The following is a 23638-nucleotide window of genomic DNA, read 5'->3' as shown; positions in this document are numbered from 1 at the left end:
CTAAAGTAAGATACCTTTTTTTATATAGTAATTATATTATAATAAATATATCTTTTTTTTTATAAATTAATAAGCCTTTTATAATTTAGCATCCCCCCTGTAATAGTAGAGCTATTATAGGAGATGTGGTTGTTTTTAAGACCCCCCTAGTAGTTCCTACCTATGTACGAACTGCTATCTCGTGTAATAATGTGTGTGATAGTTGTAGCTGGGTGATGTGCATGAGCACGCCAGATCGGCTCACCGGAAACTGACACTTCATGTTCCCGCTGGCTATCAAGAATGCCAAGTCCTCTCCGGCCTCGGTATCCATAGGAACATGCATGCACTAATCACACTTGACAACGATGTTATGAGATACGAGAGGGACGGCTGCGTCAACGTGGTCGATGCCGCTGCTGTTAGCCTTCGGGGTGGCCGGTTTCAACAAGCCCAAAGCAAACGCGCTCCACGCGGTGGGTTACCGCGGACCGGCTGCATCAAGGGCTCCGTATGCCCATTCCGCTGTAACGGAAGATGCAGAGCAAGAGGCACGACTAACCCAGAGTAAACAACTTACGAGTAAGTGCCTCGTAGCGTGGTAGCAGTTGACTATTGAACTGCAAGGCACCAGGAACAAGGCACCTGCATCGTAGCACTGCCAGGAGCGGAGTGGCAGAGAGAGGTGATAATAGTGGTGGTACTAACAGAAATAGACTCTGTACGCCGTAGAGGGAGTGCACAAGGCTTGAGACAGTTGAAGACAAGTTGACGGAGGAATTTCCGTCCTCTTCACGCGCATCCATGGTATCATGGACTTGCCAAGGGGGGCGTGTGGTTCGAACGAACATCAGAACCAGTTGGCCCGAGACCCGAGACGAGGGGTCAGAAGAGGCAATGGGGTGATGACAAGGCGTGGGTTGCGGCTTTCGGAGTCCGCCAACCATGTTGCGGATTGGTATGAACTTCAAGAGGCGTGAGCGAGTGAGACGAATCGAGATTCGGCGCTCTTCTCCCTCACCTACTCCCGGGCTGAGCGCGTTTGTTGCAAAACATTTTAGTGGCAGCGGGACAGATTCGGCAGATGCCTCGAGTAAGCGGAATATTCTCGAGGTCGAGGGCGACTACGGTCCGCATGAACGGGAAGTTTGTTTTGGGGGCCAGTGATAACGAGCCAAGCTAACTCGAAGATGAAAGGGTGTGGTTCATCCAGGTATGGTGTGTACATTGCCGGCGAGGGAGGTGAGATTTTCAGGGTCCATCAAGGTGTTGTACCCTTCTTCTCACATCGGTCGTTCTGTTGTGCACATCCTCTCCCTATCCCGATCAGCTTGCAGATGGTGGGGGGTGCGTTGGACAAGGAAGTTCTTTTATTCCATGGAAGCTGTTGGTGGTTCTGTCGCCTGCCTGTGTGGTGGGATTTCTCCATCATCTGCTACATGTTTGTAGCATCAGAGCGGAGAGTGGCTCCTCCGTGTATTAAACAGCGGGCAACGGTGAGCGTCAAGGTGATAGAGGGTGGAAGAGGCGCGGCACGTACCGTCGTCGGCAGGTGCTCGTCCGATGGCATGCTTCGGGAGAGATACAGGCGAGCAACCTGCTGGGCGTACTGTGTCGTAAGACGAGCGTCCCGTTGCTCCACAGCCTGCTATGAGATCATTTCCCTTTGCCCTATTTCCTTCATCTAAGCGTGCTGTATCGGTGCGTAATTATTGCGCGATATCTGGAACCTGGTCAGTTCATGATTCAAGCATCATACTGCCGCAATAATTATTATAAGAAGAGACATACTATGTGTAGAATTTCTCCGGGGCTGGCTCTGTGTAAGTGTACAGGGGAACCAGGTCCGGGTCTCGTCGGCTAAAGTATGTCATCGGGCTGTGATGCCTGACAGGCCGGGCACTCTGTTGTCCAGGGGAGGCTGGACACCGATGGTAGAGTCGAGTACTTGCCTGCTCCGAAAATTCGACAGATCGCCAACGAGCAAAGGGCAAAGCTAAGGAAGCAGAAAAACTCCGCATCTCCAAGCAATCTTGCTCGGCCGCTCGCGCTCATTGGCTTAGCCAGTCACGACGGGAATAGCAGCAGACAAGGTGGCGACGGCTCTGGGAGATAGTATCAGATCAGAGCGTAAGCACAGAGATTGCAGTGGTCTGAGCGTGAGGCTTGTCTGTGGAGGCGTATCTAGTAGCGAGCCAAAGGACCCAGCAGGGGGGTTCTTACTCTGAAGCGGCCATGAGAACAGTTTATGCGATGAATGGATAGGTACTTTGACATCCATCTAACGTGCTGTCCATGTCCCGCCGTCTCCGGTTCCTTGTAGATGGCTCCTTGTGATAGCACTGGATGATCCGAAATCAAGCCTGGTTGCCGCAAGCAAGCGATGAGCCAGCCTTGCTGTTGGTCTCATGTCATCTATGTCAATACCCAGCTTATCCGACAGTCAGCCTTCGATACCAGAAAAGGGAACGGCTGGCGCCAGCGCTGCCAAAACAGCAGATTCGCCAGAGAGAGTAATCGCCTCTCGGATTGGGTGCCTGTGATTGGCTCGCTACCGACGACCGCCCGGACCGCGGAACGACCAGGGCGAGTGACAGATATGGAAGAGGGCAGCCAGGCAGGGAGGGGAGAACGTGGGCGAGAAGCGATGTGGATTGTCATCCTCGATAGTGAAGCCGGCGTGAAAGTTCTTGGAGCCGTCTTGGCCAAGTCGACGGACCTTGATGGACGTTCGGCACTTCCATCGGGATCTCAACTACTAGTCAAGACATGGAGAAGAGCAGCCACGTTGGCGCTTACACCCACGAGTGCCGTAGACAGCGACTCATGAAGGGGTGCTGGGGTCGAGACTAACGGCTGGAGGAAAGGTCAACAACACCTAGGACTAAGTAGGTAGTACTGGGACTTAGTCGACTCTCTTTTCCGTGTCCCGCAAGGTTTCCGCCGGCAGAAATAGCATCTGCTTGTGTCTGATGTCGATTACAAAACAAGGATTTGCAGCCATCACGGTGGCTATGGCTCCCCGACAAAGTTCATTTCTCTTGGCTGCCGGGCTTCCGCTTCTCCCCGTGTTAGTACAAGTACTCGAGTCCGTCTGAGCCTAACGCAGGGCTGGATGGGGAACTTCAAAGTAAGCATATCATGCTTCTGGAGTCAACCCATGATTCGGACGCTCCGTGGGTGCGCCATCTGCAGCGCTACGGACCGCTAGACCAGACAGAAGGCGTCGACTGCGGTCCACAGAAGGAGAAACGTGGTGCTGGCGACGAGCTTCGGTGATTAGACAGAGCCTGGCGTGGCAGGCGGAGGCGCGGGAGGCGTCTGGAGTCGAGGTGGTGAGGAGAGCGAGAGGCCAAAGCGCCAACTGAGCGGATGGACACGCTGTGGGGGGAGGGGCGGGAAGCAGTGAATCCAAGGCCAGGGGCGCGGGATGCTGGAATATTCGTGTCGAGGGGGCGTGTTGTTGCAATTGCAGGCATCAGGCTCTGCTTGCTGTTGTAAGTGTCGGGGCCGTGATGTCTTCAACAAGTGAGGCATACTTAGTTTATTAGGTACCAGGCAGAGTGGGAGGAGTACAGGTAATACTATTGCCCCGGAGGCGCAGATATTCCGGAAAGCGACGCTGCTGAAGAAACTGCAGCTTGGCAGTCGCTCTCGACTTCCTCTTTTTCTCGCTGGTTCTTTCCCCAGAGGCAAGGAAGCAAACAATAAGGTAGGTACGGATAACAAAGGAGATCACGAGGCAAGTCACGGGAAGGAGGACCCCAGCCGGCCTGGACAGAGTACCTTACTCGTACAGTCGATTGCGCCATATGGACAAAAGGCACCAATGCATCACCATGACCATGACCATGACCACCACCGCCATACACGTGCGCTAGCCAAAGGACCAGCCAGGCACAAGGCACAGACAGGCACAGGCACAGGCACAGGCACGGGCAGACACGCGCGACAGACGACATACTGTACATACCTACTAGTGTACCAAGCATCAAGCAACCCTCATCCATCCGACGGTCCCAGCGGCGCCATGCAAGCCTTGAGTGGAACTACGGAGCACTTGTGCCTGTCTCCGCACAGAGCTGTCGCTTCTACATACCATCAGACTGGCGCTCCACAGCCTGCAGACGAGGCCAGGCCTTCTGGACGGATCAGTGCGACCGCAACTCCACTAGCCATCTCGCAACTCGTGCCCTGGGCATTGGTATACTGTGCAGAGGTGTGTTGTTCCTCGTGAGACTCGGTTTGGGCATCCGTCATTGATGCTTCGTGCTATTTCCAGGTCACATCCCTGAGCTGAGCTGAGCTTTGCCTTACAAGCCCCGAGTCCCAGAGCTTGCACTGAAGACTCGTCCGGGACAGCAAGCCCTTTTTTGCGGTCTTGTCAAGGCATAAAAAGAGGGGGGGGATGTGCTGAGACTAGCATGGGAGACCTGTCGACCTTGTCTGGTACATGTACTGCTTTTCCTTGCCCCGGTCAGTTGCAGTCCACATGATCGCGAAGCCCAGGTCGAGAACTCAGGCACCTGTCTACGGAGCGCAAGAACAGAGGATACAGTACAGTCGATACCTTTGGGGAGGCGACACCAGGGCACGGACGGACGAGAGAGACGCAGCGCAAACACCGTGGGCTAGAGCAGCAGCGAGCCCTTGACTTGCTCCAGCTTTTCCCCTAGCGCGACGTGTTCCTGTTCTGACAGGCCTCTACTGTACGGGCTAGCCTGGTTGTGGGATATGTTGGCGTTAGCAACGGCCGGGCTGCGGCGGATCTGCAGATTCCACCAGTGCCTCTGCCCCACGGGATGGGATGAGCTTGGGGGGACAAATCAGGGGGAGGGGTGCATCTACAGTCTGTGGCCAAAAGTCTGCGACCACCTCACAGTATCCCCGCAAAACTTGGTATTTTTAAACCCTTGCAGACTAGCTATATAATAAGAATATTATTAGAAATTTTAATATATGCTTAATTAAGTAATAAATTATATATATATTAAATTTTAGCTTTTTTTATTAAGATTTGCAGATGTAGTAAGTAATATAAAAAGATATGTTTTTATAAGTATAGGTTATAGTGGGTTATAGTGGAAAATACAGTAAGATTATTACTGTTTTTATTAAGCAGAAATAACTTTCTTCTCTTATACTTACTGATTTTATATATAGCCTTTTTAATATAAAAGAAATAATAATAATAATATCTTTTATAGTGATAATAGCTTATTAGCTATATTATAGATTTTTTTTATAATTTTTTCTTTTAAGACTATAATATTATTTAATATTTAAAAAGCTATATATTTGCATTATAGGGTGAGGCACTGTGAGGTGGTCGCAGACTTTTGGCCTATCACTGTACCAGGCCTTGGGCTGGCGCTTCTTTCGTCTCGAGGCCTATCCCATGCTCCCGCTTGTGCTGGCGAAGCTATGCCTCAAGCGGCACGGTTCGCTGTCGGCTCTCGTACGAGTACCCTCGGCCTATCATGATGGATTGACTTCTTGCGACTGATATCGACGAGACGTCTTGATGAGTCTTCAGCGCATCGTCCATCTTTCCGAGTGTACGACAAGCTGCAGAGGGCGCATTGCTCGGCTTACACGAACTCCGAGCTCCTTCGCCAGTCCCCTGGACTCTGGTCAGCTCAGGCTACTCGTATGCGCAAGTCGCTCGTTTAGGGTCCTAATTATAGGTCTGGATCATTCCCCCATACTCTTGACGTCATGCCACGGCGGCACCAAAAGGGTGCAGACAAATGCAGGACCGAGGCGGCGTCCACGGCTAAATTCTTGTTCATGTTACCGCTACCACGGATTTGCCTGTTCAGTATGCGGACGGTGGAGGATATCACGTCCCAGAACCTGCTCGAGATGTGTGGTACAGGCAAAGAATGTCCGTGATCCTATCGACGGAACAGATGACTTCCACTCTACTTCGCAGAGCCATTCTCCCTTTCTTCTAGCCAACGGACCAGTTCGTCGATCCGGGTGATGTCAGGTCACTCAATGAGGCCGGTAATCAATTTATCGATCAGCCATCTCGCTATTGCCGAAAATCCTTCCCACTCCATCAACCATGACAGCCGGGGCTACCACGGTCGTCGTCAAGGTCAAGGTTCAAACTGTGGAACATGAACATGAACGTGAACATGGACATGGACCAGGTCAAGGTCAAGTTCAAGGTCAAGGTCATGGTCGTGGTGACTGCAGAAAAGGGGCCCATGTTCTTGGCTCCCCTTGTCTTTAACACACACATCTCGATGGCACCAACAAGCCCCTGGAGGCGAGGCTGCTGCTACTAGTACAAAAACTTGGATACTTTCACCGGCTGCAACACTTCGTCAGTACTCCATCTACTAGGTACAAGTGCTTATACGCTGGCTTGCGAGCTCTAGTATCTAGTATCTGCTAGTGCCAGTATTCGGGTGCAGGCATGCACAGACGGCGGTGTCGAGGCCCTGTTCGATCCATCAAGAGGAGCCCAAGTGCTTCATCTAATGCATCTTTGTGTTGATAGCAACACCCTCTCTCCAGGGACCCCCTCCTCTTGTCCCCTCTTCTGCTTTTCTCCCCATGAAAAGGCGCCACCTTTGGCATGTAACCATCACTAACGGAAACTGTCGTTGAGGCGTGCTGCAGTCGGGGTGGTTCATCTGCGCAAGCGCACTGCCGTTTCTTACGCCCCCCCATACACAGACGATGTGCTTAGATATAAGTGTCGTTGCATGGAGTCTATGTAAGTACACGCGAGTATGTGAACTCTGCTCACACTTACATCCCTCTTCATGGCAGGAAGGCAGCTACAGGCACATCAGCTCAATTGTCCAGATAAGCCCGAGTCAACGAGACAAGGAGATGGATACAAGAATCGGATGCCCAGCCCTGGCCACTCTGAGCAACCACCACGTGATGGCGACAATCCGAATCGCTACAGCCGCGGCGTGATTCGTTCCACGGGTTGTTGATGTTACATACCAACAGTGCAGCTCCTAGCGGCATGGGGTGCAGCTGGAGCTGAGCTAAACTGAATCCAATATGAATACTACATGGCAAGCCACCCTTGCGCAGCGTCAATATCGTCCCGGGGGAAAGCTCCAGCAACGCAACATCGTTGCACGCCACCGGTAAGTACATCAACATGTTTCTGTTTCCATTGTTTCATCCTTGCAGAAAGCACCATCTTGCTGCCTAAAATCATTGCATTTCCAGCACTGGATGCCCATCCCTTTTCTGACCGTTACTCCTAGAAACAGAAAAGGCGGCATACGATACCACTAATACCGCTATGAAGTATGCCAAGCAACGAGAACCTCATCCTGGCGGACGAACATCTTCCTTGCTAGCCGAACCAAGCACTACGAGTATACCCCTGGCTCAACAATCCAATCGGCTTCCCGTGCTAGTACAGTTTTGTCGATCATTGGAAGAAGAGAAGCACCCTTACGAACCACGCCCTCTCCATACATGCTAGCAGTAGTACGGCGAGAACCGTACCCTCTTTCTGCCGGCCCTGGCACTCGGCGTCCGGCCTTGTACTTGTAACGACGCTTTGGGACCCCTTCAATATCAATTACGCCCGACATGGCCCCGAGTGTGGAGGAACGGGCATGTCGGGGATAATCGCCTCTCCCTTGCCTGTGACGCGACAAATGCCCGACTGGCAGATTGCTTTCCCTGCTCTGCCGCAACTCAAAGATGCAGCCAGCCCTGCAACAGCCCTTCAAGCCCATGCCAGCAAGGCTTCATCAACACCTAGTAGCCAGAACTATGCTACCCGCAAGCCTGGACAGGGTTTGCATCTTTGGGGGGATGCCTCTCGTTCTTGTCACCTGATATTGCCGTCCCCTACCAACGTATCGTCAAGCCCTCCGTTACTACGAGCAATTCGTACGGGATATCACCAGGCTTCGTTCGGGTATGCTTGCACGAATGCTAGGTACGTCCCACGGTCACAGCCCCTGCTGCCATCCCACGGTTATTTCTCCGCCTGTATACTTGTCACAAGCCAGGCCATCTTTGACGAGTGAGTAGCCATAAGCAGACGGCTTTTGGCTGATGGCGCGGGCGGGTGCATCGAGCATCAAGCGCGTGATTCGGCTCTCTAAGATAGCGCAGAGCAGGTCCCGGTTGAGCATGAAGGCCCTCAGATGAACGGAGCAGCATAGGGAGTACATGTGAACCCGACCTCGACGCAACCCCAGCACGAGACGCGGTACCTGATTCTTGCCGGGCAACGAAAGATGACATTGAGATTTGCTCCTTTTGATTTTGCAACTTTCGCTGCCTTGTTGTCCACCTGCATGCTAACATTGGTCCGAAGCCAGATAGCAGTGACGAATTATCCCTGTTTACGGCAGTTTTCCCATGATATGCATTTCGCCGCCCCGAATACTGCGATGCGAAGGAGCTGCTATGACAGGACGCCGACGTGAGATGCCAGCAGTAGCCTGCCATTGTCGGCCTCTCAAAACTGGACGCGGGCTATGAATGCCGAGTGTCAGCCTTGTCAGTTTGACGTTCCGCTCGGCCCTCGCATTAGAGGGGGCCCTCTCTTGCGCAGCTTTAGTATTACTGTACGAGCGCTGTCGTACCATCAGCAATTCGGTGAAGCTCTTCAACCGGTGTCGGGCATTATCCTCATGTTCCATCGTTGATTCCTGTATGGCCTCGCTTATCTTACCCGTCCGAGTCACATTTTGCCCAACTTCAACTGCTTACCTGTGTGCGAGTCTCACCGGCGCCCTGTCATTTGCGGCATAATATGCAGCCGTCATCCAATCCGCTCTGCCCACTATTACTCCTGTTATTGCTGTTGCCTACCACCAGAGGCTCGACTGTGCTCTTATGCTTACACGTCTTCCAACCCCAGAACAGACTACGCAGACACGCACGGGTGCCTCTCTCGCCTCGTCTGCAAGGTATACGAGCTCCCGATCCTTGCTCTTCTGACAGCAAAAGCGAACAAGGCCACCCTTCTACAGGCTCTCTTTGGCAACTGCAGCGCCCCTCCAGTAGCTATTCCCGACGTGCGAGGCTGCAACATCACACGTCTCTTTGCGCCGTGCCGACTCATACGACGGAACACTACACACACCCGCCCTCTCAGGACATGAAGATACCTCGGCAATGTGTAGGAGGTGAGAGCGCAGCAAGGTGATGACTGAAGACATATGCGGCCCCCCCACAAACTCCCCCGTGCTTGTAGTTTGCAGAGGGAAGCATTATTGGCGGACTCGTTCGGTTCCCGGCTTGCAGGGTGCTTTTACGGAAGAGGGACCAGGAAGCGGGAAGAGTTAGAAACTCCGCGAGAAGCATCGCCGATACATGGAATGTCCATATGAAGCGCGTACGTGATTTATGATTCCATTGTAAGTGCTGTCGGATTCTCCGGGCTTCTGCTTATCCAACTAAGAACTGACTGCAGCAAAGGATAACGGCAAATCTGGATCTCGTCGTGTTCGCAAATACACGACCTTTTCGAGTATCACTGAATCCTTTTAACGCATTACAATATTGCGAGGGATACTCTGGCATTGATACCTGAGGCCGCTTTCAGTTTGGTTTTGCAATCAAGGTCATCCATCGCAGCTCCTCCCGCAAGTCCCGGGTAATAGGTCGTCATTTGCATTGGACATTCCTATGACGCTGCCTCAGGTCATTATTGGATTTGCTTACAACTGATTCCCCTGACCACTAAAAATAGCTACATCTGAAGCGTCAAAGCACGATTTCACACCCTGCACGGAAGTGGTCGAGTTTCGCCGAGGCAGCGCTCAGCCTCGTTAGACGATGTTTCATCCAATTGCAGCCTGTCCGAAACAGTTCTGTCAGCGCGAGGTGAAACAAGGAAGCAGAAGAAAAAAGAAGAAGAAGGGAAGAAGAAGAAGATGATGTTGATGAGGTCACTTACGGAGTAGGCGCTGGAGACTTGGCATGCAACGTAACAATACGTTGGACGGCCCTAGAATGATATCGACGGTGCATTGACTGATATTTCCTTCCTTTTCCCCCTTGCCTGTAGTCCCCCCTTCTTGCAGAGCCAGATCGTCCCTTGTATCGAGCGTCTTCCCTTCCCGATTACGCAGACTTTACTCCTGTTCTCTTGTAGCAGAGAACAAGCATAGGCCGATGCCCCGTAGGGCTTATTGTTCGTGGCTCGCCCGATGCACCGGACATGTCACATCGTGAGAAAGGCAGATGCACAATCGTAGACTAATCCATAAAAGTGGAAAGGGGGAAGATGGTTGCCTGCCACAGAGCTCGGCACTCATTAGCTTGCCCAATCTTTTCCCATTCCCCCTGTTCTAATCTTGCGGAGTCGAAACTGGGAACCAACGCTCAAAAAAAGTCCTTGATGATTCTCTTCCCTCTGAGGTATCGTCTGGCACTCAGCCGCATCTTGAGATCCGGGCGGGCCGATGGGTGTACAGTAGGAGGGGAAGGAGGGGATGTCATCTCAACTACTTCTTCTGCTAGCGGTAGAGTAGGAGCCTTGGTAACCTTTCTGTCCTGTTGTGATTTGTCTTTGGGTGAAGAGAAGCGAGGTCATCCTATGATGAGACGGACAGAGCATGGCATGGAATGAGATTGTATAAGAGGCAGCAGTATATGGCTATCGTATGAAGAAGCAGCATGGCATCATGCCTTGGCTTGTTTTCTAATCGCACGCCAGGTGAGAAATAAGGATACCCACTGCTGGTGACCGTATGTAGATGGCATGAGGATGATCATTCAACTGGGCTTAGGCCCATCGCCAACTCGGTGGGCTATCGAGGTTTCCCTCTCTCGGGGGCGGAGTGCAAGTCTTCATATGCCGAGATTTCAAGGGGGTGAAAACAGCTGTGGGCGTCTTGGCGTGTTGAACAGAGTAAGTAACTCGTCAAAAGGGCCGTCCTAAACGAACCGTCACCGCTGCCTAGGGGGGGCTCAACGCCTTGTCCGAGTGGCCCTGTTCTTTCTCGCGTGGGCTTTCGGCTACAGAGTGTTTGGAAAGCTAGTTGATGACACGCTCGACAGGGGGAAAACGGCAGTTTACAGAGCTAGTTGGACATTCCCCGACTCTTTTTCCACTTTGTATATTGCCATTTACTCTTTGATTTGTCTTTGTGGTTCTGGGCTAATTATGGTAATGCCTTGAAGCTAAGAGGAAATGGTTCTTACTGGAGAAATCCCCTGGAACTGAGGGACTGGCGTGGTTGATATGAGCGATTCCGAGGACATGGAGTTGAGAGCGGTGCGGTGTTGGAAGTGTGTATGGATATGGGTATAGAGATTGATGTCGAGTCGGAGGGGCGAGCATGTGCATGCATTGTTGGACTCGGGGGAACTCTTTCATCATGATCTGTGATGATATACACTGAGGAAGCTTTCAGTGAAGGCGGCGCCAATGTAAGAAGTTACATTTTGTATGTGTGAACATCTGAAATGGTATGAGACTGTAACTGTTGTGGTTTGTTGTCAACACTTTCTTCGAGGCGGATGAGCTTTGGATAATTTGGGCGTCGAAAAGAGTGCATGTCTCATGCCAATGTATATATAGTATTCTTTGACATGCTATCTCATTATGGCGATTTGCGATGAAGGACATATTGTTGACCAATCACCCTATAAGGTAGCTAGAAGATCTGTTCTGCTTGACGTCACGTACAAGCAGAATTAGAGGGAGTCACTTGGCATGGGACGCGTATGAGGTTTGGAAAATGTCAGGTGCCGAAACAGCACACGCGTCTCATGCCGTGTAAAATGCTATCTTCCGTGCTATGCTATGTCTTTGTGACGATGTTGAGTTGAGAGAAACACATTAATCACCCAACGGTCTCTAGCCAGGAGATCTCTTCTCCTCGGCTCTAAATACACATATTGGAACTGGGAGCTCGGTGTGGCTTCTTAAGTACAGCCGTAGTAACATCAGTGATTCAATTGACAAGAACCATTCACTCTGATGATACCGCAAGTTTATGCAAATGGCGTGGTGAGTACACGGGGTGAGTCAAAGACGATATGAATCTGCAGAGAACATTAAACAAGTTGAACTAAGAGCGTGGAGGGTTGGTACTTCGGGTAGAGGTCGTGATATTGCAATGACACAGCATCTTGAGTGATGCTTTCAACAACAGCAAGCATCGAGATTCACAGAATGTCGGGCAAAGTGACCATTTCGGATGACCGAGATGAAATTCAGCGTTGGCAAAAAGACTGCAATAAGAGTAAACGCCATCCATCTAATGCCTTCGTAAGTATACCAGTTCCATTCCCACGCCTTTCGCCTATAGAAACTCTATCCCGCTGTATCCCACGTAAAGCAATTGCCCATCAACTCAAAGCCTGCAATTTACCAAAGAAAGCAAAACCAAGAACATCATAAAAAGGCCATGTCTAATGTCGGGGCTACCATGAAAAGTCGATATGTCAACTTAGCCCAAACCAACACCTCGAGACACTGGTTGCACCAAGTCATCGTGGCTTTGCAGTCAGTTGTTGTGCGGTTTGGAGTTGAGACGTCAACCTCGACTCTCGAGCAGACACCGGCGTGAGCGATCGGCGCACCAAGTCGGGGCTGAGGCCGCGGGAAAAGTACGACTGAGCAATCGTCTTCTGCGTCCCGTCAATACTTGCCGGGCTCTGAGAGCCACTGGCTGCCTTTTCGTTGGTAGAGAGGCCCTTTTCCTGGACAAAGGCGCTGGAGCGAGTATGGTACGGGTCTCCTTCGTAGTACTTGTCCAGGATGGGGTGAACCATGACGGTCTGCTGGTGGATGGTCAAGATTGAGTTGGTCGGCACATTCACCCAGTTTTCTAAACAATAAAAAAAGTCAGCATTGCGTTCTCGCATCTCGATGTTGGGCGGAGATGGTCTTACCTCTCTCAAATGTCAAGGGCTCGCTGGCAACCAGGACAATGTCACCCCCCTTGTCCTTTCTGTCCATCTGGTATTGTCTGTCGTCCGGCGATGAGGTTTTTGTAACCCACTGTGTTCCAGAAGAGTAGTATAGACTGGCGGCCTCGTCCTTGGAGCTGCTGATGTAGCGGGTGCAAATAACACTGTGGCCGTCTGTCACGGCAAAGTTGAGTAGGCTCCTGGTATCGACGTCTTCGTTTTGCAGGACGCTCTGCGGAATCGAATCTGTCAATTCGTTGATCTGGGCAATCGTCTTCTCCATCGCTTTTCGCAACACTGTAGGCCCAAACCCGTTGGGCGGGCAAGCACTCGGATCAAAGCCCAACTGCTCGAGGGTGTTGAGAAAGAGGGCAAACGCCCACTCGCTGTCCGTTCCTCCCTTGACGCCCAGATACCACTTGTCCGCCAACAAGCTTCCCAGGGGCCGCTTGATGTGCTTCCACCCGCCGAGTCCGCCGTTGTGCATCCACATCAGACTTCCGTGTGTGAAGGGGTGGCAGTTGTCCTCACTCAAGGAGCCCTCGGTCGTTGCTCGAACATGGCCGAAGATCAATCGAGACGCTGTCTTGGAGGCGATGCGCTGGAGGTTCGTGCAGTTCCATGCGGGGATCGTCGAGGTGAAGAGGCAGGGGGCTGAGCCAAGCTTGGGATCGGTGTAGAAGCCTATGCCGAAGCCGTCGGCGTTGTTCTGGCCTCGTCGCGTGTCCTAGAGATGCGAGAAAGAGAAAATGTCAGCCAGGGTCTGCCGGTGAGGCTGTGGCGAGGGGCAGGGAGAAGGGGGGGGGGGGTTCTTCGTACCAGTCGCAACCTTGAGTCAAAGGACTGCTTGAGGATCGAATGGGTCGGATCGAGAATCAGCTTCGAGAGCAGGATCTCGTCGCTGCCTTTGTAGACCTAGAGAGCGAGTGTCGGTGTTAGTCGTGTGCGCAAGACCCCCGATCTCGGAATTGGGGCACTTCTTCTTGGTGTTGATTCTCAGGGTCTTCGGGGGGATGACGTACCAAGAAACGGCACATGGCGGCAGCTGGAGCCGGAATCAATGGAGAGGAGTGGAAGAGAACGGGTTGATATCTGCCGGTATCGTGTCAATAACAGAGTGCAAGCTGAAGGTAAGAGGCGAGAGGCAAGGAGACGCAGCTGATGATCAAATGCACGAGGACGGAGTTGGAGGATGAATCACGGCAGCAAATGACACCATAGCGCACCAGATTATGCCAGCGGCTATGCCGATTTCGGGCTAGCAACGGTGCGCGTACCACGGAGAAGGGCGACTTACCACTTTTTGAGGTTGGATTGCCTGTATCAAACCTGGTGTATCTCGGTAGGTAAAGAGTGTTTCTGTAGAAGATTGAATGATGATGAGAAGAATGTTTGAGAAGAAAAGTCACTTCAGCTTGGAAAGACTGTGTGATTTATACCAGGAGGCTCTGGGAATTCGACGGCTGAGGTGGCTTGATGAAGATGAACAGGGGCATTGATACTGAAGATCGGTATGCAAAGTGTTCCTAGTATTTGGGCACGTGCTTCACCTGTTCGATAAAACCAACAAAGATTGAACAGATCGGACGAAGTACATTCAACAGATAGGTAAAATTGTCAATCACGAGTCCCTTATCAGCTGGGATGGGGATGTCCCGTCGTTGACAGAAAACCCAGACGTTGTGGCGTATTTCTAGCAGCTTCGGGTGTGGAAACGCGGCTGTTCATGGCTTGCCTTTTGTCGATTTGAGTGGCAATTCGCATTGGCTTGTGGCTTGATAATCAGGTACAGGAACAGCATATGTGTACAGTGCACTGCATACCTAGTACTTCTTCAGCAAACAAATGTAGGTACATATCATGAATCCTTCAAGGAGTGTGTTCTCATTCTGAGCTTCCAGAACTGAAGTGGCGCTGATAAACTTGACGATAATAAGGTACTCTAGTTGTACAGAGTCGACGTCTCCCTATCTTATCAGAACGTGGCATCGCCTGTCATCCGCATGCATCAAGCACGTCACCGCGCGCTTGGCTTTAATTACACCAGCGGCTCGTCTCTTGATTCGTGCGCACTCTGGCCGATGCCAGTTGAATATTGACAAAACTAACATGTACTGGACGTGTTTACGTGTCGTGGGTTCGGTATTTTGACGTAAGATTGAGCCACCACGTGCTGTAGCATCAGCCTCGTCAAGCATATACTATCTGGTATCTCAGTCTTGATTGAAAGGGCGAAACCATTCTCTTCATAAGGTATTCACTAGTTGATGATTCGGTCCAAGCTCAGCTTTCTTACCTCCTTCGTAGCTACATACTACCTAGGTAGTACCAGTTGAAAGCAATACCTTATGTCAAGGCGCGATATATTGTCACTATCCCTTGCTGGCCCTCCCTGGCCAGGGAAGGCTGGTTGGTATTATATGAAAGCCACCTACATAGGTACAATTGATACTGCTGCGCTTGGCTGTCACATGCACTTCCAATCGTCTGAGGAATCAATATCCTACAGAATAACGCACCTGCGCGGGTGATGCCTTCAGGTTATCCTGGCTAACGAGACCGGAAACTGGAAAATACAAACCTGGCATATGGGAATCACGTCTTAAACAAGGCAAAGCGGCAGCACAACAAACATTTCAGCCATCGCCAGCTAAAGCATGCGATCGGGCATGTATTTTCACATGTCTAGTGCATGCTCCTCCTGTCAACACTCGATCGGATTAGGCAAGGCACACCCGCCTGTATATATACTAGGGGGGTCTTAAAAATAACCATATCTCCTGTAATAGCTCTACTATTATAAGGGGGATGCTAAATTATAAAAGGCTTATTAATTTATAAAAAAAAATAAATATATAAATTATAATATAATCCTTATAAAAATAAAAGTACCCTAGTTTAAATTAATAACTCCTATAATTTTAAAAGTTATCCTGCTAAAGTTATAATAAAGTAAAAAAAACACACCCTGCATTTAATATTAATATATTTAATTTTATAATTATAATAAAGCCTATATATAAGCCCTATTTTCTTTTTTTAACTATACTATTAAATCTTTATTTTTTCTTATTATTTTTATATTAATATCTTTACTAAAAGCTTCTTAATTTACTATAATTAAATAAATTAATTTAAATATAAGCTTACTTAATTTTCTATAGTATAATACTAAAAGCCTTAAATACTATATTATTATAGCAGCTAAGTTATATTAAGAAAGGTATTATAAGACTATTATATTAGCAGCTAAAGCCTTTAAAATTCCTTATTTTAAGCTTTATAGCTAACTTTAAAAACGCTATTTAAAATCTCTTAATAGCAGTAACTATACTTTATTATAAAAAGAAGAGAAAAATAAAATCCTTATTTAAGTATATTACTATATTACCTAAAGGCACTATATTTAACTTTATGCTTTTTAATATTATGCTAATATAATTCTTATAGCTAAAGGTAAAAGGACTATTATTTTATAATCCTAGGCTAAGAGATTTATATATTATATAAAAAGACACTTTTATATATATAAATCTACTTCTTATAATATTAAAAAAAAGGCTATATAAAACTAAGGTATAGTTAAGTCTTTTTATTATGCCTAGCGCTATTTTTTAATAAAATATAAAATCTAAAAGAGGAATATATAGAATTTTAATAAAACTAGCTTTATAATAAGTTATTTTCTTATTAAAATCCTTATATAAACTTTTATCTTAATTAAAAATCTAACTTTAATAAATTCTTATAATACAGTCTTTATAACTGCTATAAAGGTAATCTTAACTAATAGCTAAGCTATTTCTTCTTTTATTATCTTTTTTAAAGTCTAGCTTTTAAAGAAATAGTTTAAGAATAGCCTTATTAATAGTATAGTCTTAGCTATAAGTTTAAAAGGCTATATTATAAATATAATAGCTTTAAAATAGCTTTAATACTTTAAGAAATATATAAGACTTTATAATTTTAAAAAAATAAAAGTCTTTTTTATAAATAGTTATAAAAATTACTATATTAGTAAGTTTATTTATTTTATAAAGCAGTATAATATTAAGCTCTTTCTTTTACTTTTATATTTTATATATTATCTTTAACCCCTTAATATTAGCATTTTTTATTCTTATAAGCATTAGCATTAAGAAATATTATATTATAAAGTTACTAATAGCGCTATTAACTTTAAGAAAACTAACTTTCTTTATTATTTTTAAGAAATTTATAATTAAATATTTAAAAAATATATAATATTATTATTATAAAAGAAAACAGGCCTTTTTTTATATAACCTAGTAATTATCTTAAACTAACTTTAAAATACCCTCTCTTCCTTAACTAAAGCTATTAATAAATAAAATATTACTAGCTTTATTAATCCTAATAGTATATTAAGCTTCTTATAGCTATTATTATTAAAAAGCTTATTAAAAAGCTTATTAAAAGCTTTATTAAACTAAGCTTTATTTTATTAAAAGGAAAAGGGAAAAGGCAGGGCTATAACTTTATAAATACTAGTAATAGTATTACACTTTAACTAAAAGACTGCCTTAATACTAAAGCTTTATATCTACATAATAAATTAATATTATAAATATATTTAGTATTATTTTAAAGTATTTATAATTTTAAGGGTTTTACTAACTTTATTTATATTTTAAGTCTTTAAGAAAGTTAGAAAGGCATTATATACTTTTATATTAAATAGTATTATAATAATAACTAAAATAAAGAGTTTAAAGGAAAAGAATCTTAAAAAATTAATACTCTTTTAAAAGATATTAATTATAGCTAAATTTAGCTTATTAACTATTAAAAATATTAAAATTTAACTTATTAAAAATAATTATAATAAACAGGCAGCTTAAAAAAAAAAAGCAGTATAAATTTATAATAAAGAAGCTTATAATAAGATTCCTTTTCTTTATTATTAATTAAAAAAGGTTAAATTACTGCTTTAAGTAAGTATTATAACTCTACACTTTAGTAATAACCTCTTTCTTTTTTTTATTAAATTCCTAGCTGCTTAGCATTAATTAAAGGCAGACTATTATCTTTTACTAAATAATAATAAATAGCTTTATTACTGCTATTACTTTTATTATAAGCTTTTTTTTTAAGGCTATTTTTATAAAGATTAGGCGCTGCTAATATTATAGCCTTATTAAAAAAACTATAATAAGGAGATTATTAAAAAAGCTATTAACTTTATAATATTAAAAATAAAAAGACAGGCTTTAAATTAAAAAAAGCTGTCTTATAAAGCTAATAGTATTAAGATTATAAAGGAATATAGCTTTAATCTCCTTAAAGTTAAATTTAAAGCTATTAAGCTTAAGGGCAATAGTAAGGGCATTTTTAAAAGCATTAGGGCTAGTAATAGTAAAAGCGCTAATAAAAGTGCTTAAGCATAAAGCGCATTATAGTGTTTATTTTATTATAATAGTTAGTTTTATAACCTTATATTATAAAAATATTAAATTTATTAATTTAAAGTAAGATACCTTTTTTTATATAGTAATTATACTATAATAAATATATCTTTTTTTTTATAAATTAATAAGCCTTTTATAATTTAGCATCCCCCCTGTAATAGTAGAGCTATTATAAGAGACGTGGTTGTTTTTAAGACCCCCCTAGTAGTGCGACCTCCAGCGGGCCACTGAACGCCCTGACAGCCCAGCGCTGCAAGCCCCCAGCCGCCCCCTGCAGATCCCCCGTGGCAGGCGGCCCTTCAGCGCCCCGGCCGCCTGTAGCAGCTTAATGTCTAGTGGCAAGCCCAGCACACCTCACTGTTCCAACCTACTGTAGGTTCCATGTTCTATGTACGTCGCCAACCGCCAAAAACGCGCCATCGAATCCCATTTACACGCTCCCGCGTCGTGAGACCGCGTCTCTCCACTTTGCGTCCATGTCCCTCGCCTCAGCCATTTTCGCTTACGACCCAAAAGCACGTCTCCGCTTATTGCCTCCAAAAGCTCTTCAACCTCTGGTCTCCGGCTCCCTTGCCATGATTCGACTCGCCTAAGGGCCCTCTTGCATCTCGTCATCGTCATCCGTCGCCAGTCACCTCTCGCCCGCGTCCTTGTCCTTGTTCGTGTTCGTCTTTGCCTCAGCCCAGGGACAAAGGCATCGTCGTCTCCCATAATTCTTCGCCCGCCCGAGCAACATGGTGCATTATCATTATGGCCCGTCTACCGCATCTGATGCCGTCCCCTCGAGCCCGCCCGCCATTGTCTCTTCTCCAGCCAGCTCCAGCCTGCTGCTGTCGCCCATCCGGTCGACGCGGCGCAAGGAACGACGAAACCCTTCGGTGACGCCGCGTAGGTTCGGCCGCTTCTTTACGCCCCGGTCGTCTCTGCCCAGCGGACGCTCAGTCCTGGGCATGCTGGATGGCGCCTCTGTCAACAATCGCCAGCTGGCTTCGCCCATGTCCTTTCTTAGCGATCCGCTGAGCTCGGATCCGCTGTGTCCGCCCTCTCCCAGCGAGCGGCTGGGCGTCAGCGGAGAGCACAAGAGGCTGTTGGGGGAGACGCGGGCAGAGAGTGCAAAGAGGAGGAGAATCGCGGGCGATTCGCAGTACGGCCTCCAGGGTCTAATCAATGGCACCATTATCGAGGAGGATCTGACCATGACCGAGGGCTTGTCCGAGGATGGCGCCAAGGCAAAGGAGACTCTTGAAAGCTTGGGGGACAGGCGGAAAGCGACATTGGTAAATTCAGGATATACCACATGGAGGGAAACATGTGTCACATGCTAACAAGCTCCAAGAATCTCTTCTTCAAGGCCAGCCGCAGTGGTTCCCGTGGGCAAGAAAAGTCGGGACTCACTCCACAGAGGCTATTTGCCGCGGATCCAAAAGCCCCCTTGGTATGCTCACCTTGTGTTCTCAATTATGAATCGCTACTTACTTTATGCTACAGCAGCTGGAGGGATATCAGCCCAAGCCCGTGCGCAAGTTCCGGGACCGTGGGTTTGAGTCTCACCTTCTTGATCGTGAGCATGGCTTCTCTTTACACCACGGCAGACAGCACCTGAGCCACCCGGCCTGTGACCCGAGGGTCGAAACGTCCTCATTCTACAGCCGGAGCAACGATCTTCACCACTGTGTCTCCTCCACCGGAGGCGGTAATACGATTCCATTCAGTCTGGCCAGCTGCCACAAGGCTTCAGTCACAGCCATTGGTGATGAGCAGGGATGCGTTCGTCTCTTCAACACCACCTTGAATGATGACCTGGACGACTCAAAGGTCGACGTATACATCTCCGTTCACGACAACGCAATTATGGATTTGGCGTTCTCACAAGATGATATGCGCCTGGCGACGGCGTGTGGTGACCGCAGCGGCCGGATTCTCGACGTTCCAACGCAGACGGTCGCTGCCGAGCTTGGAGGCGGCCACTGGGACTCACTGCGGCAGGTTGCATTTCAGCCTGGCGAGGCAGCCGGCAACGTCATTGCTTCGTCCGACCGGGCTGGTCGTATTCAGATTTGGGACCTGCGATGCTCCTCATCACCCGTCAACAGCTTTTCATGCCCCAGCGGCATCGGCCAGCGCGACACCTCCCTCGAGCCCCTTCAGGCCAAGGGCGTAAACACTATTGACAATGCCCACGAGCGCACGGTGCAGGGCAATACTTCGTCAGCGTCTGTCACAGCTATCCATTGGATGCCTCCGGGCCGCGAGCACCTCCTGCTCTCTGCCTCCGAGGCCAATGCTTCCATCAAGCTCTGGGACACACGATATATCAAGCCTCGGCGGCAGGCCGAGGAGACGCCTCTCGCCGTGACTCAGGAGCCACGAGGCCACACGTGGCGCTCCTACGGCATCACCTCCCTGGCCCTCAGCTCCGACGCCGCCCGCCTCTACGCTGTCTGCAAGGACAGCACCGTCTACGCCTACTCTACGAGCCACCTGATGCTAGGCCACGCGCCGGAGCTTGAGGACGGAGCCACCAAGCGCAGGCCCAACGGCGCCCATGGCCTGGGGCCCATGTACGGCTTCAAGCACGAGCTCTTCCGCGCCCAGTCCTTCTACGTCAAGTGCGACATCCGGCCCGGCATCAACGGCTCCTCGGAGCTCCTCGCCGTGGGCAGCACCGACGGATGCGCCCTCCTCTTCCCGACAGACGAACGATATATCCGCAGCGCCTGGGCCAAACGCTCCCACATGGCTCCCGAGCCGTCCTTTGCCACCCCGTCGCAGAGCATCTCCACGCCGTCTGCGTTTGGATCGTCCGCCACGCCCCTGATCCCTATCTCGCGCCTCGGCACGCCCCTCATCCGCGGCCACAGCCGCGAGGTCACCACCCTCAGCTGGTCCCACGACGGCAAGCTCGTGACTGCCTCTGACGACTACATTGTTCGGCAGTGGCAGCAGGACGAGGCTCGCGCGCGGTATTTGCGGCAGGTGGGCGAGTTTGGCGGCGAGCGACACTTGGCTGGCTGGGCTGACGTGGGGGATGATTGGGATACCCCTGACGATGACGACGAATAAACGACAGAAGTACAATAAAGAAATACAGAAAAAAACAAGAAAGAAAGAAGAATAACTGAGCCAAAAAAGAGAGAAAGGGGAAAAAAGGAACAAGAGGAGTGATGATGAGTATATGAAAATGAGGAATACCGAGGTATGAGACGATCCATTCATGTTTGAGCCCTCTTTCTGTCTCCTGGCGTGGGTCTCTCTTTGATTCCACTGCTTTTTTTTTTTTTTTTCCCTTTTTGCTTTTTTTTGTGTCTCTGGGGGGAAAAATCAGCCACATGGGCATGTAGTGTACGAGCAAGCATTGTACGAAAAGCGTTTCTTGAGCCATGTACGCTGTGTGTTTGAGAAAAAGGGAGGAAGAGGGAGTGTTTTGCATTTTCTTTTTTTTTTTTTTTTGCTCGTCTTTCGGAAACATTGTTGGAAGCATAGCCGTGGCGTTTGTAGGGTTAGCTGTGGGCATAGCCAAGCATAGAGGCACCTGTCTTTGAGCCTTGATGGTCGAACTATTACATGTAAGACAAAGCAGAAATGAAACAGATTCGACAACATCAAAGGATGAACGCCATGATGAAAGTCAACAATTGTAAGTAGGTAATGGTTATTCTCATAAGTAAGTGCTGGTATCCAAGTATCTAGGTCTGTCTGTCTCTTAAGGAGCCATCATAATCATCATCTTCATCACAGAAATGCACGTCTTCCGAAAGGGCCTGCGCCGATATACGTCTGATGTATCCCATGCGTGTGCCTGTATGCTTCATCGCTCACTCAACGGTGCTGCTGCTGTCCCACTAAGCGCTCACAATGCCCCTGACGCGAACAACCACATACAGTATCAACAAGCCGACAATCCACGCGAAAATCGGCCTCGCTGCCATAGCATCGACGATGTGCATTGGCAACCCTCCACGCAACTTGCCATCCTCCTCTATTACGGCGTCTCGGCCCTTGTTGCGACGAGGTGTCGGCAGCGTCTTTGCAAATCTGATAGACTTGGAGGCGCCAGTGACGGCATCGTGTTGATTGTTGTCATCCTCCTCGCCCCCTTGCTCCTCCCTTCCACTTGCCTCCGTGTCAACCGATCGAGTCCGGAACGGATTCCCGACGCCCCTGTCTCTGGCAATCAAGAAGCTGTCACGCAGACGAGCCACGAACTGGGCCTGCATGAAGTGGCTAGCAAAGGACGGTCTCCTGGGCATCTGAAGGTTGTCCTTCTCTCCGTGCTCGTCTGAGTAGACCTCGTCCAGCTGACCGACAATATGGCCGATGCTCTCTAGGATGATGATAGACTCTTGCAGGATATCCTCCCTCTCGTCAGCAGTCAGCGTGTCCTCCCATGTGAGCAATCTCTCCTTATAGTCTCGCTTAAAATCCTCGCCGTCCTCTGGTGAATCAAAGTGCCAAAACTGCAAAAACTCATCACAAGACGACGAGGCGTGAGAAGAATGCTGTGTGCCGAGGCCATCATCGCCCGTCAGCTCCAGCGGAGAAAAGGGCGCAACTGAAGCAGCAGCAGCAGCAGCAGCAGCAGCAGCTGGCCTCGGCTGGCAGGGCTGCATTGTCGGCTTGATGGGCTCGGGAACAGTTTGCCAAAACTCGTTGCCGGCTTTCTCAAAGGACGCTCTGATATAGCGGCCGCCGGCGAAGAGGGCCATGAAGAGGTTGTACGAGTAGGCGACGAGGACGTGCGGCTTTGCGTGGACGGCTTGCTTGATATGCGAGAGATTGGCGGATAGTTGGCCGGTTCCTTTAATGGCTTGGATCTGGCGATCGAGGACTTCGTCGGACCAGCCCGTCATGGATTTGATATCGCCTCGGAGGCGGTCGGAACGGAAGAGCTGGGGCATGTAGAGAGCCACGAGAATCTTGCGGACGCGTTCTGGTACCTCGAGGTTCCCATCCTTGCTGTCGTTCACCCGTGCAGGCCCGTCGCCGCTCTCTGCATCGAGGCGTGTACCATCCGCCGCGTCTTCAACGGGGGAAGGACTGGAGATGATATCCAGCCACAGCTTCTCAAACGTCATGTACACGGGCAGAATGTGCAGCAGGCCGCTGATGTATGCGCCGGGGTCGGAGGACCGTGGAGGAAGAGCGAGCGGCACTCTGGATGTCACCAGCTTGTTGATCCTGGTGTGCATCGGCCTCGTGGCGGCAACGATGTCGACGGCGAGGGATTTGGTGGTGGTTGAGGGAGCATCGTCGGCGTTGGGAGGGGACATTGTGAAGGGGGGGGGAAGATGTGGCCGCGCGGGAGATGAGTGAGATTATGGTTGTTGACGTCTTTGAGAGAAAAAAACAGAGAGGAGAGT

General features: G+C 48.7%; 6 protein-coding genes across 6 annotated transcripts; 3 read left to right on the top strand and 3 right to left on the bottom strand.

Annotated features, from left to right (window-relative positions):
- On the bottom strand, positions 1–926 carry TRIREDRAFT_106253 (uncharacterized protein; the record flags this gene model as incomplete). Its single annotated transcript, XM_006964398.1, has 2 exons — positions 1–14; positions 560–926. 2 exons carry the CDS (start codon positions 924–926, stop codon positions 1–3), a joined length of 381 nt encoding a protein of 126 aa, XP_006964460.1.
- A 2194-nt stretch (positions 927–3120) lies between these two features.
- Positions 3121–5189, top strand: TRIREDRAFT_106252 (uncharacterized protein; the record flags this gene model as incomplete). The annotated part of the gene is made up of 6 exons (XM_006964578.1): positions 3121–3254; positions 3455–3476; positions 3620–4198; positions 4981–5007; positions 5045–5050; positions 5187–5189. 6 exons carry the CDS (start codon positions 3121–3123, stop codon positions 5187–5189), a joined length of 771 nt encoding a protein of 256 aa, XP_006964640.1.
- A 1819-nt stretch (positions 5190–7008) lies between these two features.
- Positions 7009–8000, top strand: TRIREDRAFT_106251 (uncharacterized protein; the record flags this gene model as incomplete). Its single annotated transcript, XM_006964577.1, has 3 exons — positions 7009–7097; positions 7382–7888; positions 7979–8000. The coding sequence occupies 3 exons, from the start codon at positions 7009–7011 to the stop codon at positions 7998–8000; spliced, it is 618 nt and encodes a 205-aa protein (XP_006964639.1).
- A 4426-nt stretch (positions 8001–12426) lies between these two features.
- On the bottom strand, positions 12427–13886 carry TRIREDRAFT_106250 (uncharacterized protein; the record flags this gene model as incomplete). The annotated part of the gene is made up of 4 exons (XM_006964397.1): positions 12427–12767; positions 12832–13576; positions 13669–13764; positions 13872–13886. The coding sequence occupies 4 exons, from the start codon at positions 13884–13886 to the stop codon at positions 12427–12429; spliced, it is 1197 nt and encodes a 398-aa protein (XP_006964459.1).
- Positions 13887–19012: 5126 nt separating this feature from the next.
- Positions 19013–21341, top strand: TRIREDRAFT_106249 (uncharacterized protein; the record flags this gene model as incomplete). Its single annotated transcript, XM_006964576.1, has 3 exons — positions 19013–19555; positions 19615–19713; positions 19767–21341. The coding sequence occupies 3 exons, from the start codon at positions 19013–19015 to the stop codon at positions 21339–21341; spliced, it is 2217 nt and encodes a 738-aa protein (XP_006964638.1).
- Positions 21342–21778: 437 nt separating this feature from the next.
- TRIREDRAFT_106248 (uncharacterized protein) lies at positions 21779–23548 on the bottom strand (the record flags this gene model as incomplete). Its single annotated transcript, XM_006964396.1, has 2 exons — positions 21779–21835; positions 22133–23548. 2 exons carry the CDS (start codon positions 23546–23548, stop codon positions 21779–21781), a joined length of 1473 nt encoding a protein of 490 aa, XP_006964458.1.
- Between the last annotated feature and the right edge of the window lie 90 nt (positions 23549–23638).

This window comes from Trichoderma reesei, assembly GCF_000167675.1.
Source record: "Trichoderma reesei QM6a unplaced genomic scaffold TRIREscaffold_7, whole genome shotgun sequence".
Classification (NCBI taxonomy): Eukaryota; Fungi; Ascomycota; class Sordariomycetes; order Hypocreales; family Hypocreaceae; genus Trichoderma; species Trichoderma reesei.
This window is presented reverse-complemented; position numbering and strand designations above follow the sequence as displayed.